Source organism: Sceloporus occidentalis, unplaced genomic scaffold, assembly GCF_023333645.1.
Source record: "Sceloporus occidentalis isolate IW3139 unplaced genomic scaffold, rSceOcc1.0.p SCAF_78, whole genome shotgun sequence".
Classification (NCBI taxonomy): domain Eukaryota; kingdom Metazoa; phylum Chordata; class Lepidosauria; order Squamata; family Phrynosomatidae; genus Sceloporus; species Sceloporus occidentalis.
This window is the reverse complement of record NW_028317058.1, coordinates 2,013,066-2,030,281: the sequence shown is the minus strand read 5'-3', so window position 1 is coordinate 2,030,281 and position 17,216 is coordinate 2,013,066. Positions and strand designations below refer to the sequence as shown.

Genomic DNA, 17,216 nt, shown 5'->3' with positions numbered 1-17,216 from the left:
AGGTAAATTAATAATCCAGGTTACTAATAGTCTGAAAATGCCCTTTTAAGTGCAGAATGCGCACGCTCACTTAAATGGAATATTGAATCACAGAGATTATTCATCCGCACCAGCTGCAAATCTCTGAACAAACATTAAAAAAATATACATATTTCCAAAAAGCAGTAACTGAAGTTACTTTGTTATATGCGGTAGGGAAAGCGGTACCTATTATTTTCCAGTACCTGAACGTGAAAGCCTTTTCATCACCTAATTTAGAATGTAAACTGTCACGGGGAATACAAACCTGGATTACTGTCTTCCAATACTGCCAACAGTCCTTTCTTCACATAAACTGTAAATGACCCGCCGTTACCAGCAGAAACCAAAGACTGGGCTTTTCTAACTGGGCAATTCATCATCATGGTTCACGGTTCAGAACGTTTATTTGAAGCAAATCAAATGTATAACTGAATATGCTGCTTATAAAGGTCATGTCTGCTTCTGTTTACAATGCATAACTAGGGTTAGCATCGCTTCAGCCTGTGATTAGATACAACTAACATGAGAAACCCAGCCTACCTGTCAATGGATGCCAACAGCGGCTTCTTTTGGTCCAAGCCTAGGGTAGGATGGCTCTACCATATATGCAGCTGTCTAGTGCACCAAGCGAGTAGGGTGCTCTCCTACTCACAGGCTGGAAGTGTCAGGGTTGGCTGCTCCATAATGGACGATAAATTCAAACCAGATCAATTGATGCTAGTGTAAGCTCTGGCAGCATGGTGCCTTACTAATAATTCCTCCCGCAAGCTGTATAGGTTAATGTCAAGCATGAGCCTGGCTGATCCCAAAAGCCATACATCTGCCCACTCCACTTCTAGTTCCCCACTAATTGGCACTGAATTAACACCGAGTACATATTCCAGGATATTCTCCTAAATGGCTTCAACAAATCCTTCCCAACATGCCGGTGGACGTGGCAAACGGTGGTACTGGCTATCCTGATACTTGCGAGGAAAGTTGTGTTTTAGTTTGGAATTTGGAAACTTTAATTTAAAATATTATTCAATTTGTTGGCTCACGTGGCACAAAATATTTCCAATTTAGAGAGATGATATTATACAGAATAAAACAACTGAAGAAATATATAGACTGCTACCGCAAAGGTCACCTCTATCATTCTTGGTGACCGAAACATGGGGTACAGACAACACAAAAGGGGGAATGGGGATATATGTAACAGCATAACACAAGTTAATTATTGATTAACTTTGATTACACAATGAGGCACTAAGGACGATCGTGTTTCCTTTTGACTGTCTAGTTATGGAACAGTTGGATTCATGACTAAAAGTGGACAATAGTAACAATTAGGTTCTCATTACCTCCCTAATATGATTATCCAAAGACAGATGTTACTTTCTGTTTAACGGTCACCAAGGTTCATTGTTTAATGGCCAATCAATTAATTTAGCACGGTTTGCTAACATTCCCCAAGTCAGCATGAAAAAGCCATTTAAGTGGCACTAGGTCAGAGTTTCTGAATGAAGCCGTCAGCGAGGATTAATAAACAGTGACAGCTGCCCAAAAGCTTTCATTCTCTTTATTTAAACATCAGATTGCAAGTCAAAGTGCGCTGCGATCTTTGTTGAAACTAGCCCAGCTGATATAGCAGGAGTCCACACTAAGAGGAGATGACAGTAGCCATTGTTAACATAAATCCAGTCTGAACTGCTGCTTTTAACCCTTTGCGTGGCGGACGACAAGCAACTGAGTGCCCTGCAATATGTGCACATCAGCCTTTAAGAACCCCAAGCGGTTAAAGGCAAAAATAAACTGAGCGCATGTAGAGTTTGTGATAGATATGTGAAAGACTAAGGAAATTACTCATGGGAATAAGAGAAAGTTACTTCTCTGGCCAGGCTCTACCCTTTCCTGACACTTAAGCTGTGTCCACTCCTGGTTTGCACAATGCCAGATTCCCCATTAGAGAGAATACAAGTGCAAGAACACTGAGATTATTATAAAAATGTATACTTCACATGCACAAAACCACCTCTCCTTTGTTTCTGTATGTCCGAATTGTTGTGTCTTGTTTGTCTATTGTACAGTGCTGTGGTATATGATGGTGCTATGCATATCAATATAATAATAATACTAATAATAATTATTGAAGCGTGATCATCGTTCTAAGAAACCTGGAATAATGTATTCATACAGCAGTCCTAACACTAACATAGGTCCACGTGGAAATGTACTTTAAATTATTGGTCATTTGTATGGGCCACGCACACATTCCATATGCTTTTATCCAATAAAGAATTACAATAAGAAGAATAAAAGAATTCTGGTAATTAATTACAAGCAGGGTTTTCATATTAATGATTATTATGACATGTCTCACTTGATTCATTTGTAGGCCTAAGGCAGGGGCGTCCAAGTTTTTTCTGCAGTGGGCCACTTCATCAGAATTGTATACGTGCGAGGGCCGCACTAATTTTTCACTCAGAGAAAATATGGCCTTTAATAAAATATGCAGATTAAAATAAAGTAAATGAAACAAAACCTTTATTTTTCCTCTCACTGATTTCTGGGCCTAGAAAGTTTTGTCCTCTGAAGTGACTACAGATTCAGGATTCTCGATAAGTAAAAATTAATGGGTTCTATTTATTCTAGGGATGCACCAAAAAGAGAATCCTGGACCGAAACCGAAAATCTTTAGCAATCACACTCCTATCATGCCAAGTCAGCCAGTACATGCTGAAACCTGGCTGGGGCCATTGATTCATATACCAATTCATTCACAGATTCATTCCCTCAATCACGCTTACTCATTTATACACCCTCCCCACCCCATTAACTGCACGGCAGCTCCCTCGGTGTCGCGCGCAGACTTCCGCAGGGGCCGCTGCTTCCTTCTGCGTTGTTTGCATTCTGTGCGAGCAACTTCTCTTGTGCCGCACAGAGGAAGCAGGAATGAAGCAGAGTCATGTGATATGATGTAAATTCATGTGACTCTGCTGGATTCTGCTTCCCCTGTGCGGTACAAAAGACACTGTGCGCGCAACCCACAGGAAAGCAACAGGGCCCTTGCGATCCTGCAATCCCAGTTGCCTTGGCTGCAGATCTCACACGGGTCACACCTCTAGGTCCAGCGGGCCGCATTTGGCCCACGGGCTGCATGTTGAACGCCCCTGGCCTAAGGGAACCACAAGGCTGTTATCACAATGACTTGTAGCTTTCCATACACTATAGTTTGCATGCATACATACGAAGGGATAATAATGTGCTGTATGTACATAAAGTCTTTATTGTGTTATCCTATACATAACCTGTGTATGTGAGCTCAACGTATTAAAGGGGGACTCTCACCATTTTTTTTACTATTATTATATTAAAACTGAGTCTTCAAAAATATTGTGCTATTTTTAACAGTTCCAGTTTTTTTAACGGAATGTAATATTTTCAGGGAGCCGCATTTTAGTAATTTGTATATGTTTTGGCTCTGTTAACTTAGCCCATTGTACTAGACTGCCTTACTTGACACAAAAGTGGCAGCTCTGCAGCAGCAACTGCCCCTTTCCACAATAGTCTGACATATTTTACATTGAAATCATTTGAAGTGCTTCCCACACATGCGCACAGGGGTGTCAACAGACCCTGCACACAGCATTTGCCAAATCAGCCCTGGAAATGACTGAAGGCGAGTATATCACATGCAGGGAGGTGTATTTGGCTGAACGCATCGCTTTCACAACATCTAGCTGAGAGATGGGAAAAGGGCCGATGTATATGGAGAGATTCTGCTGAATCCCCCCATGAATTTGCAAAACAAAGAACAAAAATGCACCGCACATATATTAAAGTACATACGATGGCTGTAGTGTCCCTTTAAACTGCACTACTGTATACAACACCGTATTGAATGCTTAAAGGTGGCATATCTGCTCTTCTTTACAGATTTACACTTCTAAACAAAAAAAACCAATATGAACTTGCCCCTTTCTCAATGCTTCCAGTCTGGCACAGGGTTCCTTCGGCGGCAGGAATACTGTTGGTAACACAGCGGTTACTTTTACTGAGGCACCAGAGCTCTCTACACACTTCCTAGGAAAGAAGGCAGAAGCAAGTTGATCAGAATTACACATTCAAACATTCTGTTCCACACGAAACAAAGTATGGACATTCCGTTTACATTTTCTGTTTAAGCGGCTACAGAAGTAAACCACAGCTTAAAATGCTGGCACATATATCTGTTCCAACACCCAATATTAGAATGTTTTAAAAGAACGCGTTACAATGTATATTGATGATATACATCACCGCTACATATAGCAAGAACTACCTTTGTTAAATTTAAAGTACATATAGAGTACCTATTATTAGACTTAGATGTTAATAAAAGAAAAAAAGTGACATTGCAAGACTATGATGGAGTTTGCTTTTGGTGTGCTGGATGAGGTACCATTTGTGCTATGTCTACTACACTAACATAGGGGTTTAATCACTTTAGAGAGAGCTGACAGGAGGGTTTGCAGGAGAGTTGCAGTTTCATCTTCTTGACATCACTATACATTATGAAGACTCAACGCCAGTGAGCTTGACTGGCCCCGTATAATGTATACTTAAATCAGAGAGATTTCTTTAAAGTCTCTTCCCCAAAAGAATTCATGTAAGAGAAACTTGCTGGAATTGACCCTTCATAATAAATAGTGAAGTGAGAGGTAAAACCACAACTATTCTGCAAATGATCCTACCAACTCTACCTTTAGTGAATAAACCCCATCCCTACAGGACAGCAGGAGCACCATTGCTTAACGTACCATACATATTAGTAGTGGTCTTGGAGGCATCTGGGTTGATGATTCATTACAACAGCTAAAGAATATATATTTCCAATCATCGTTTTGGTTTTTGTCCCATGGCATCATCATCATGTTGCGCAATACGCACGTTAAATACCACAATGAAGAATGATCAATTAGCGTTTAGTGCCCCAAACTGGACAGAGCTACTGCAGTTATAACTTTTTCTAACTTAATTTCTAATTTGCCAGGTATTTTGCTGACAAAAAGTACAGATCATTTATCACACCCTACATTAACATTATAGAAAGGCTTTTTCAACAAAGACTGAGTAACCTACACTTTAGATTCGGTATTCATTTCTTTCTTTTCAAAACAAACATTTATTTTTTTGCCGTTCGGTTAGTTTAATAAAAGGTGTGAATAATAACTGACATTAAAACATATATGATATATTATTGTACGCAATAAATCAAGTCCCTTCCTGAAATTTACACGTTGTCTCTTTCAACTACCAGGCATGAAACTAAAACCACTTTGAACACAAATGTCTACCAGGTGTTTAAAATCGCCTTGACAAGACTAAAAGTAATTACCTACAAATAACGCAACGCGGATGAGATGGCCAATTCTACGTAATTATACATTCCACTAAAAAGGAAAATTCATGAAAAAAAAATGATTTGCAGTCTGAAAATCCTAACATTACATGAAAGTGACAATTAAGTGATGCATAAGACCGTAATCTAAGCATTTGTCAATTACAAACAAATGAAAAAGAAAGTCTACAATGACTTAATTATAATGCCTCGTATTTCTGCGCCCCGAAGCAAACACTAAACTTGCGCAGCCTTTGTTCTAAAATAGAAGATGTTTCAAGCTGGCCATATTCTAAAATACCCGATAGGTAATATCTCGTAACAGCTGTTTTCAATAAAGCCGCTTGAAGCCATCGTGCAAAGTCAACCCAACAAGAGCCAATTTTTTTTAATGTTTTATTTAGTAGTGTTTCACTTTTTTTTTTTTTTTTTTTAAATTACTAACACTAACATTTTAATCTAGTAAATGATTTTCGAACACAACACTATAATTTCTCTGCTTGTGTAACGAACATAGTTTTGCTATTACATTTTATTAATTTGCTATTTATTAATTTGAAGAAACAATAGCGATAATTATTATTATTATGAACGAACAATCTATTGGTTGCTAACATGATAAGACTACTTAACACAATTAAAAGATTAGAATATCTATTGCTGTTTAAGAAAGTGTTACTGTGAGTACATTTTTTTTTTTAAATCATTTTTAAACAAAAACTACGTATAATTAGAAAATTGGTGTATAGACATAAATGAATAATAATAATAGCATACACATAAACATGCATGTGTGCATGTATGTTTGACCTGTTAGCCGTGAAGAATTGAAGGACCCTAAGAGTAACCCATCGTGGGTACTCGCACTTTATATGTCTGCCACTGTAAAGTTAATTTTCCAATATAAATTGCCTGTGACGTGTTCAGCAAGATAAGAATGTAACTGTAATCAATAATAAATCATAATAGGTTTCCTAGAAAGCTGAATGTTGCAAAAATATTGTGGAGTGGCAACAGAGACATAAACGAGACATAATGTCAATTTTATTTCTTCTATAGAGGAAATGACTTGTGGAAACGATGACAGAGTAAACAAACCAGCCCGTAAGAAGGGTTTAAACATTACGCTGTCAGTACAGAATCACTCATCGCCCAGAGGAAGTCATGAATACACTTCACATTGCCTGGAACAAACCGGCAAATTTCACATACTCCAAAAAAATATTCTTTCTTATTTCAGTATTCTGATATTAGGAAATAATACTGCTAGGAAAATATTTTCTTTTATGATGTAATACAGGACTTACATATATGAACTCCGTAGAAAAAGTATTTTTACTCTAATGTTATGCATATGCTACTCGCAAAAGGTAGAATACACTGAGTAGTGATTACCCTGGGAGATTTCCAGACGAGATGGCCTTCCCAATTAAATGGGCCAATAAAGGGGTCTCTCCAGCCATCATATGAACTTTAATACATATCATAGCTGAGTGGTCCCTTTAAAATTGTGTGGTGACCCACTTGGGAATGCTGCAGAATTCCCCCGTATACATTTACCCCTTTCCCCCAGCCGGTATAATTACCGTCAGTGAGCTCTTGTGCTAGTTTGCCAAACGTTCCAGGGATTCTAACAAGACCCCCCCATGGGTATGCTCAGAAAGCAATCACATTACCTAAACATGCATTCTTCTTTGGTGAGGCTACCTGGCGCGTTAAACTGTCCCTGTTATCGCTTCCTGTGTTGAGTTGACCCTGTATACTTCGTTTAAGAACTTTAAGAAATGTCCCCATATTATCTATGCATAATTGGGGGGGGGGGTGACTGTTCTTGTAGTAGAAGCTGAGGTTGACCATTATACAGCAGCTATGGATTTCTCTTTTTTTTTTCCATTTAAAAAAAAATAATAATTTGCATTGATGCCAAACTTTCCACAACTTTTACACATCCACCTAAAGTATCCAGTTAAACCAACACAAGAACCATCTATATGTTTGGATGACTTCAAAATAATGTATACATATATATAAATAAAATATAATGTATATAGAAGCTTTGCACTGCTATTTACACAATCACATGACATTTAATACAATTAGGTTATGCCAAGGAGATATCCCAGGATTGAATCTAAGTTCATACGTTTCCTCAGCCATTTGTCATATAATTACATTTCTAGACACACACTGTCATAGTTTCCTTTAACCATTCAAAGCCATCTTTACATGATGTTGGGAAATCTCGTCGATTTTACAGGAAACACTTAATAAAAAGAAAATATCCTGCCTTACTTAACCACATTTGATAGGAAAGTCCAATCCTAACCCCTTCCATTATTCCAGATCAGTTTCAAATCATATTACCAATTAAGAAGCAAACCTTATCTAAACATTATGGAAACATCTGTGTAATATAAAGAGGAGGGATAGGATGCTGTTTTTTTATGGATATAGTTATCCACCCAGGGCATTGGTCATTAGGATCACTTTTTCCTTAATCCTCCCATAATTAAACTGATGGAAAGTGTTTAGATTACTCTATTACAAGATATAATCATAAAAAAAAAAAAAAAAATTGCTAGTTTTTATGGTTACTTATTGAGGTTATAAGGAATAGGGGCAAAAGTAGAGAAAAGCTAAAGAAGCTTTAAAGCGTATTTCCATTAATGGACTCAATGCTGTTGTTTCAATGGCTAGATCCAGGGCTCTTTTAAGGACAGGGCAAATGGGGCAATTACAGTAGAAGGTGACCTGATGGTAGTAGACAAAAAGGGGTGCTAAATAAGAGGAGTGCTGATGTTGGTAGGAGATCCTGTGGGGGATCCTGCAGAGGCTTGCCCAAGACCTTATTATTCATTAAAACACCCCTAATGTAGTGTTTTATTGGGATTTTTGGGTCACGTATTTCTCAGTTTCAGTTACAAACATTTCTGTGCGCTTTTTATTTATATGTATGCATTGTGAAGGAAATCAAGGAGATTATTAATTCAAAATAAAATCTGATTTTCATTGATAAAATTGGTATTACCAGTGAGTGACATGCCTGGACATTCAGAGGATCAAGTTGTATATAATTTTTTATTAAACCCCCTTTTCATTTCTACTTGGTATAGCACCAGAACAAGGAGAAAAGAAGAAAAAAAGACAAACTTTTAAGCTCCAATATTAGGCATAAATATTTTAGTTCCAATCTCATAAAAAAATCATTATGTTTGATATTAATAAATGTCAACATTAATTATGCATTGAGGTGCATTAAAAAACAGTGGGGGGTTAATGAAGATAATACTTCCTGCACCATCAGAATAATTAGCGTACCATGATCATAAGGAAAAAGAGGACAATTCATTTCCACGGCTAACAGGTCAAGGGCAAGGCAGCATTATTTCTTCAGCTGTTCATAAAATTAGAATCCCGCTGGTGAATGGTCACCAAGAGCATTAACACCACGAGTGATACATGCTGGATACCCCTTCTCATTATTTATGTTACTGTCCTAACGTTTAGTTTTGTATTTTGGTTTTCTTGCTAAGAAGCATTGTCCTTGTATTTATCTACACTAAGAAAAGACCTAAATTATTGAGGACAAACTGGTACAGATGGAAGTGCAGATGCTGGTACAACCGTGAGTATGCTTGTATAATGAGCTATACACTAGAAGGAGGGCATTTCTAGAAATTTCATACCGTATGTTGGAAGAAGTTTTGACTTGCTTTAAATAATCATGTCCTAGCAAAGCTTATCTTTAGAATGTGAGTCATTGTTGTGTTTGTTTTTAGGGATTTCACAGATCTGATGGTGTCCCTGTTGCTGTATATTCAATAATGCAGACTAGGTATGTGTCTAGAGTGGAGTTTTATCTTTTTGGTGCCAGAGGTAAAGAAGAGTCCCACCACCTCCATGCATGCCTATGGTTGCTCATTTTCAAGTTCCACCCATGCCCAGTTATCTACCGTTGCTCATTCCCCAGACATTCTGCTTCAGTCTTCCCTCGATGGCTTGGCGGACCTGGAATGCAATCTGTGGACTGGCACACACATGCACAAAAAGTACAACTTCTGAAGCCACTGGGGTTTGTGACTGACAATGGACAGTATGTTCATTGTATGTCCTTGAATGTTATTGTTACTGTCATATTCAAAGTAAAGATGACAACTTCTTACCCCATATTTACATTGGCGTGATGTCGCTCCATACTGGAAACGGCATTGCTCGTCTGCATCATACACCTGGCCTGGAGCCACAGCCGGGTAAATGAAGTCACGCTTTGGAGGTTCATTATCGAGGCACGTACCACGTCCTGAACTGGTAAACATAAAGAAAAAAGATATCTCGTGGATTAGGAATAACTCAACAGAAGAGAAATACGTATATCTCAAGGGAACAACATGGGTCTTTATGCAAGGAGGAATATAAGAAAGGAGCACAAGGTATTAACAGCAGATATTGGTGTCAGACCTTTACTTGTTTCTTTAAACAAATAGACAACGTCTACAGAAATATATTGTATTTCCATCCCTAAAACTGTGTGGTTATATGATCTTAGCTCACATGCTCTTTTCTAATATGTTCTCTGAAAAAAGAGAGTAAGACCAAACTTACATTCAATGCATCCTGAGGGGCAACCGGTGGTGAAAACCCTTCTAAAGATATCACCATTCTACAATTTATATTGATATTTTCCCTCAATCATGCAATTATTCTAAGGGGAACCCATGAACATCACAGATGCGCCTATATGTGATAATAAAGATTGTAATGCTAAGTGTTTTCATTTTTTTATTATTATTCATGAATGGACCTTGATATCCCTCAAAAAGTCTAGATCTTGAGTGACCACTGAGTGAGTAAATATTGAATGGGCATTAGTAAAGTTATATAATACCAAGATACGACCGGCCATTAGACTCTAGAAGCATAAAGAACCCAGACTCAGTGTCTAGAACCATAAAGGCAGATTCTAGAGCATTTTGATATAATCTGATACATGCTTTTACATATCGGTGTTCATAAAAATATACAGATAAAAATGTGCTTAATTGTTAAAACTAATATGAATAACAAAGTGTTAGATGTCAGAACAGTAATAATGCTCTTAGTTTTCACAATAGTTTCTCTTAAGGGTTAGCCTGTGTTCAGCCGTCTTTTTTTTTTTTTTCTTCCTTTTTTTTTGCAGGGGAGAACGAGAGCCAGACAGTGACTGTTTGTTTTGGAAGTCAGATGTAATTGTTCATTTTTATATAGTTAGCGTGCAGACCTCATGATTTTCATTTCAACTCTATGAAGTATAACAAATGGCCAAATGCTACAATAGAACAATATAGCTTATGCAACACCAAGGGAATAAACTAAAATACAATAAACCTCAAACACATGAATATTACGCACAGTGATATTTTGGAGCAAATATTAATATCTTATATATATATTTACTTGTTGGGTCTTAAAAGGCGACCCTCAATTTTCTATTACTAGTATCAAATAAAAGTATTTTTTTTAACTACGTCTATATTTCCCATAATAAAATGCTATCAGACAATTGGATTTTAGTGAATTTATGTGTTCTCGCTCTGTTATTTAAGCCCAGTCTACTAGACAAAAACCCTTAACATACTAACTATACTTATACTACATAACAGCGAAAACGCATGGCCAACAAAAATTGCAGCGGGTATTTGAAATGAAATAAAATATTTTTCTTTTCAATACACTTCTTTATACAGCACTGTATTTTATGCTTAAGGAGATTTTATTTTAGTGACTCCTGTAGTCATCATAGACTAAAAGTGCATTTAGGCAGGTAGTACCTTGGGTGATGAAGAGCAACTTCTCCCTACCTTCTGTTGTTTTGTATCTCCAGTATTGGAAGCAAAATAGAGAGAGTGTGTTCATACTGTATGATCTAATTGTAGTGTAAAAATATTAGAATTATAATAAGGAGGGTAAACTGAAAGATAAGGTCGATGATATTATAAGGAGGCAACTGAAAGGTGAAAAAAGGAAAGTGAAAAGGTAGTTAACAGTGGTTAATTTAAGATGGTTAAGAGGAAAAACAATTTAAAATGTTGGATTGTATAATGCGCTCTATTACCTATATCCACTGTACCATCCGATTGTTTATAATGGTAATGGCAACAGTAAAGGGGTGGTGTTTACATTTAGTTACAACCTACACAACTAAGTAACTAGATGGAAAGGGATGCAATATTTTTTTGTGCCCACGTTACAATGCTAACGACGATGGACAGCCCAGTGAAACACTAATCTCAACACATAATAAATCACAGACCTTTAGTACACGTCATGCAAAAATAAAATAAGTTTCCAAAAATGTTTCCACATAAATTCACGATTTCTTTGTTGTACTTGAACACATTTGCCAAAAAAATGTTACAGAACAAGCTACTTTCTACGTCTCTGGATCATCTTCCAGCATATTAATCAGGCTATGCCCTTTACAAAACTATGCTTTTTGGCAAAATAATAATTTTTCACAAAAGGCAGAAAGGTTTACCGAACCGCGTAAGTAGTTTTGTTCAGGCAGTGAACGGAACTAATGTGTGCAGTTCTGTTTGGGTGACTTAGCAAGCTGGAAATATGTATAAAGTTAAACACAGAAGCTTCTTGAAGATGAAGTTATATGGTCTAGGGATGGCATTGATTTAATGGTTGCCTTAAGCTCTATTACTGTTAAAGGAACGCTGGCGTGCTCCACCACTCAGGGACCCATAACGTACCAACAGTAACCAAGTATGATTCACGGAGCACGGAGCGGGTATGACATGTATGTTTTCATTACCTCATTAATAATACAATTTACATTATCAATTCTAGAAACCAGGGCACCTTCTGGATTAGTATATTGAAACAGTTTGTATAACCTCTTGGTATAGTGCTATGGGATAATAACTAATAAATGATGATGACATTAATATTTAATAATAATAATATAGGCTCGACTATACAGTGAGAAAACACTAGAGAAAACATAACCACTCGAAACTATGTAATTCAAGCTATGGTAATGTTATGATGTGAGGACACCTTCCAGGTATCAGGTCTTGGTTAAGTAGTTTGTTCCATTCCTTCACCCACCTTACCCAAAACTAAAGAGTACACTCAAAGTGTCGTTGTTTTAAAGACCCTTACAGAAGGTAGGAAACATCACGGTAACCCTAAACTGTAGGTGTTGCAGAGTTTTGGATTATTGTGACCTACTGACTTAAAAACTACTTACACAGGTGGCTCATATTTTCTTATTTGGGATAAATGCAAAGTCAGAGTCTTATTGTTCTTAACACAAATATTTAATGCTACTTGGCACCAGAAACCCCATAAAAATGAAATACATTAAACATATAAACAATAAAATGTAGACCATCAGAATAAGGCTCACCATGAGTACTTACTCAAGAAAGCTGGTGATGTAGTCCCGGCTACAGGCGGACCAGGAGAAGGGATTTGTGTTTGATGTAATGTGCGCTGCCATTAACTTGGCTACTTCATGACCTTTGGTGCCACAGGCATTTCCAATTCCATCATGGTTCATACCAAAGCTGGTAGAAAAAGAAAGAAGAAGAGAAAAGGGATACATTTTACACAGAAATAATATTAAGCAATAAGAAATGTGTATATAGTTCTAAGAATGCTAACAGCTTCACAAAATCTCAATCCCATTGGAATAAAAGGTACGGGAGGAATATCACTATTGGGCCTGGGGACAAGTCAAGCTACGTGGCTCAGGAATAAACATGAACATGTTTCACAGACAATACACTCAGTCCTGTCCAAGGAAGGGAATGCAAAAGCCCATAAAAAGAGCACAGAAATGATCCAATTGGGATGTAAATGTTGCCCAAAGACCTTGCTACCCTAGACATCCTTGTGGCTATGTTTGGTACTACAATTAAAACGCACAATAATGTTTCAGGTAGTGTCCCTGATAATCAGCCCATGGGACAACTGACCCTGCATGAAACAATCAAATGGAATCCCAGCGTGCACGCATGTATTAGACACAAGAATGAGATTGAGTGGGATGATTTACAAGCCTTGCGTTATAGTTATCTGTTAACAGGGTTAATTATTTTTTAAAACATTTGTCTTCTATCCTTGAATAAAGATTCTGTTTAGATGCAGAATTTCTTATAACTTTACACTGTGTACCAATTTACCAAATAAATACCATCAAGGAATCATATCCATCCATGTATTAATGCTGCACCAAAAGAGCGCTTTAACTTTTCACTATTTATACGACTTTTCACCAAAACGTACATATATTAAAAATAAGAAACCTGCCTTTGTCCCCCACTTCTGTAGATTGCCCTGGTCTTGTTAAGGTAGGCAGATGCCAACAATGCCAACAGTACCAGTAAAGTTTGGTGAATTTATATTTATGTAACAAGAGAAGATTTAGAGTCTCTTTCAGGGAATTTTAAGGAGTCTACCGTTGCGGAAGAAATATGGTTAATTTTACTGAATGCGGACTGTTCCCCATTAGATGCTGGATTGTGTGGAATGTGTCTGGGGCACCTGCAATTGGTGCGTGCCATACAGCAAACATCATGCATGTAGATAAACACGTAACTATTCCCAATCCAGAATCCACAGTGATTTGATAGTCTGGGCCTCACGAGAGGATGTGGTATACCTCTTGATAATTATATGTTTACTGTGTGAATCACTGATGTGGGTATGTAGATATAATCTGTACCACTTTTGAAACATCTATACTTTGCCTGTGTTCTTGGTGTAGCAAAGTGGTAGGATGTTATGTCTGCAGTGCTGATGTTTTGTCTGGAACTAGCGAATAATCAACCTCTTAGGTTTTAATCCCTGAAGGAGAGAAAGTCTTGGCAATCTTCTAAATTTTTTTAAGATCCTTTTTCATTTGTCACTTTTTTGGGCTATACTTGGTATATAAACTATTAATTCAAATATAGCCAAAAAGCAAACTTTTGCATTTCCAGAGACTTATTTTCCAAAAGACATAGATGTTACTATCTATGAGCGAAATGAGACATGATGAAGGCTGGACTGGCATAGAGGGAAATGCCTGGTATCATATGAACACTTGAGCACTGGTGTATACAAGGAATAAATGACACTTGTTATAATGATACCACTCAGATCAAACTATGAACATATGGATCTGGACCAACCAAGACAATAATTAAGCAGTGCTGAGTGTCTTTCTATCACAGTCCAACATAGACCAGGATAACATTCTTTCTTACTTCTGTGTATATATAAAATGGAATATGGCGGCTTTTTTATTAATGCATTTAAGTTTTTAATATCACAATGTTCTAAATTACAAGACCGCATTCTAAATACATAGACATAATATCTTGTTGCCACCCCTTCTGCATCTATAACCGCTTCCATTCTTCTGGAATGATTTTCCACAAGATTTTAGAGCCTTTCTATGAGAATTTTGCCCATTCACCCAGTAGAGCATTTGTGAGATCAGAAACTGATATTGGACAAGAAGTCCTGGCTCACAATCTCTGTTCCAGTTCATCCCAAAGGTATTCGATGGGGTTGAGGTCAGGACTATGTGCGGCCAGTCAAGTCCTTCCACATCAAACTCCCTATCTTTTTGGACCTTGCTTTGTGTTCTGGGGCAAAGTCATGCTGGAATATAAAAGGGTCTTCCCCAAACTTTTCCCACAAAATTGGAAGCAGGCATTTGTCCCCTTGAGCACACTTTGTAAAAGTTTGTCCTACAAGCAGTAGAAATGCAACAAAATAACTGGAATTGTTAATAATGTTCCACTTTTTCATGTTTATTTTTTAATCATTGTTAATGGTTGTGCTTATACACTCTGATGTAAGTTTTCTAAGTTTTCTCAGCAAACTGAGAAAACAAAGGACTGAGCAGCAAAAGCAGTAACAGCTGTAAACTGTCATGAATCCAAAACTAAAAACATGCAACATGATGCTTGTACTTTATACTAGTGGATTGTGCTATATTAATTGATTCTAGACTTATCTCTAATCAACTGGGTTTGAGAACAAGATATAAACAAAGCCAGTTGAAGGACATGAAGATTATTTTCTAGTTGAGGATCATTACTCTCAATCTTGCCCAGAGGGTCTTGTATCTGGTTGATGTAGACCAAGGAGGTCCAGCAGCAGACGTTGTGGTCAGTAGACACCAACTTTCATTAACAAAACATAACACACAAATCAGAGATGAATGAAATGCATTGGATTGGAGAGCACTGTACACTATTTGAATATGGACAAGTCTCACCAGGTTTGGCTCCCTGATTGGGCTAATGTTTCCCTAAGCAAAAGCACATGTGGTCCTCCAAAATGTATACAGTAAAATGTAGAACACGCAGTTTAGAATAAATTATTAAAGCCATAAACCATTGAGCGGTGAACTCATGGTTCATGATTATGATCTTGCTCTGGTTTTAAACAGGATATTTTTATTATTATTACTTATTGTTTTATATAGCACCATCATATTCCACAGATCTGTACAATTGAAATAAATGATGTGTGTGTGGCCCCATGCTAGGAGGCACCATTGGGCACCTTGCATGGTGTACCCAATGGCCAGTCCTGGCCTACCATCTACTAATCTCTAAAGAATGATTTCTTATAAAGAAGCTAAATTTTGAATCAATTAAAACCCTTTCACTCATAAAAAAAAACTACCACACAGTCACCCAACTGATTAGCCTGCGATGCGAAAAACATCACCCAAAGAATAAATAAGCGCACCAAATTACTTTCTCTCTCTACCCCACGTTTCCGACGATACACAGACAGTAGCTTCTGGTAACTGGAAGCAACTTGGAAAACACAAACTACAATCTCAAAATTCGAATTGTGTCTTTTTAAAGTTTATGTAACCAGATAAAACTTTAGCGCTACCAAGATGGAATATAATGCCAATTCACTATTACCAGGTTGTCAAACTCAGCTCCCACTGACTGTAGAGATTCAAGTTTTAAGGTCATCAGACGCACATCAGTGAACTCAGTCATGTCATAGTCATCACACATTTCACTAAACTGCACAATCTAAGCTGCTGTGTGGTACAACTATTGTAGTTCAGACCCGCATTGATACAAATTCACTTTAGTGACCATCTGAGTATTTACGTCAGTCAATGATCAGCAAATAGACCCCAGCAGCTGGACTTACATACCGCCTGTCACTGGCACATCTCTATCACAGTATAAACAAAATTACCTGGCCAGAGAAGAAATTAGTTGAGTCCTAACTGCTGATGAGATTAAAAACAGATGTCGTTCACTATACACTGTTAATTAGTTTTATTACACCAAGAATATGGAGAGCAATAAACATCTTGGTCAGAAGAAGACACATATTGATCCTTCCTCCACCAATAGGGTGTTTTAGCACAATGATTTAGGGTCTTGTAAACGGAGCCTTGAGAAATACATTTTCCATGCCATGCAAGGCACCGTTCTCATTTAACGCAAACTGAACCACATTACAGAAACCGACAATGTTTTTCTAAGCCTTGCATTTATGACATTTCAGCCTACAGAGCTAATAAATCATAATGGCTGAAACCCCCAAAGAAGTATTTGGTTCACATTTACAGATCTAGTATGTTTTTATAACAGAAACAGACACGAGACATAATAATCAAATTCACCACGTAAGTAGATATACAGGCAGGTTGTAATTACCCGCACAAGCAAGAAAATGAATGACTGGCCTTTTGTAAGGTGAAAATAGGACACACGTTACACATGTACCGAAATGTAAACCGGATGTTTTCACGTGGTAATTGTATATTCCTGGAGCATAAGAAATAACGGTCATGAATGTGACCACTAGT

The 17,216-nt window shown here is 37.4% G+C and overlaps 1 protein-coding gene across 2 annotated transcripts in view; it reads right to left on the bottom strand.

Annotated features, from left to right (window-relative positions):
• Positions 1 to 17,216, bottom strand: part of LOC149285512 (A disintegrin and metalloproteinase with thrombospondin motifs 6-like) — a 123,574-nt gene that overhangs the window by 47,094 nt on the left and 59,264 nt on the right. For both annotated transcript variants that reach the window (XM_089495249.1, XM_089495250.1), the window contains exons 9-11: positions 12,793 to 12,939; positions 9,547 to 9,688; positions 3,979 to 4,086 (exon numbers count right to left, since the gene is read on the bottom strand). In XM_089495249.1, coding sequence (XP_089351375.1) covers positions 3,979 to 4,086; positions 9,547 to 9,688; positions 12,793 to 12,939 — 397 coding nt within the window. The remainder of the gene's footprint in view (positions 1 to 3,978; positions 4,087 to 9,546; positions 9,689 to 12,792; positions 12,940 to 17,216) is intronic.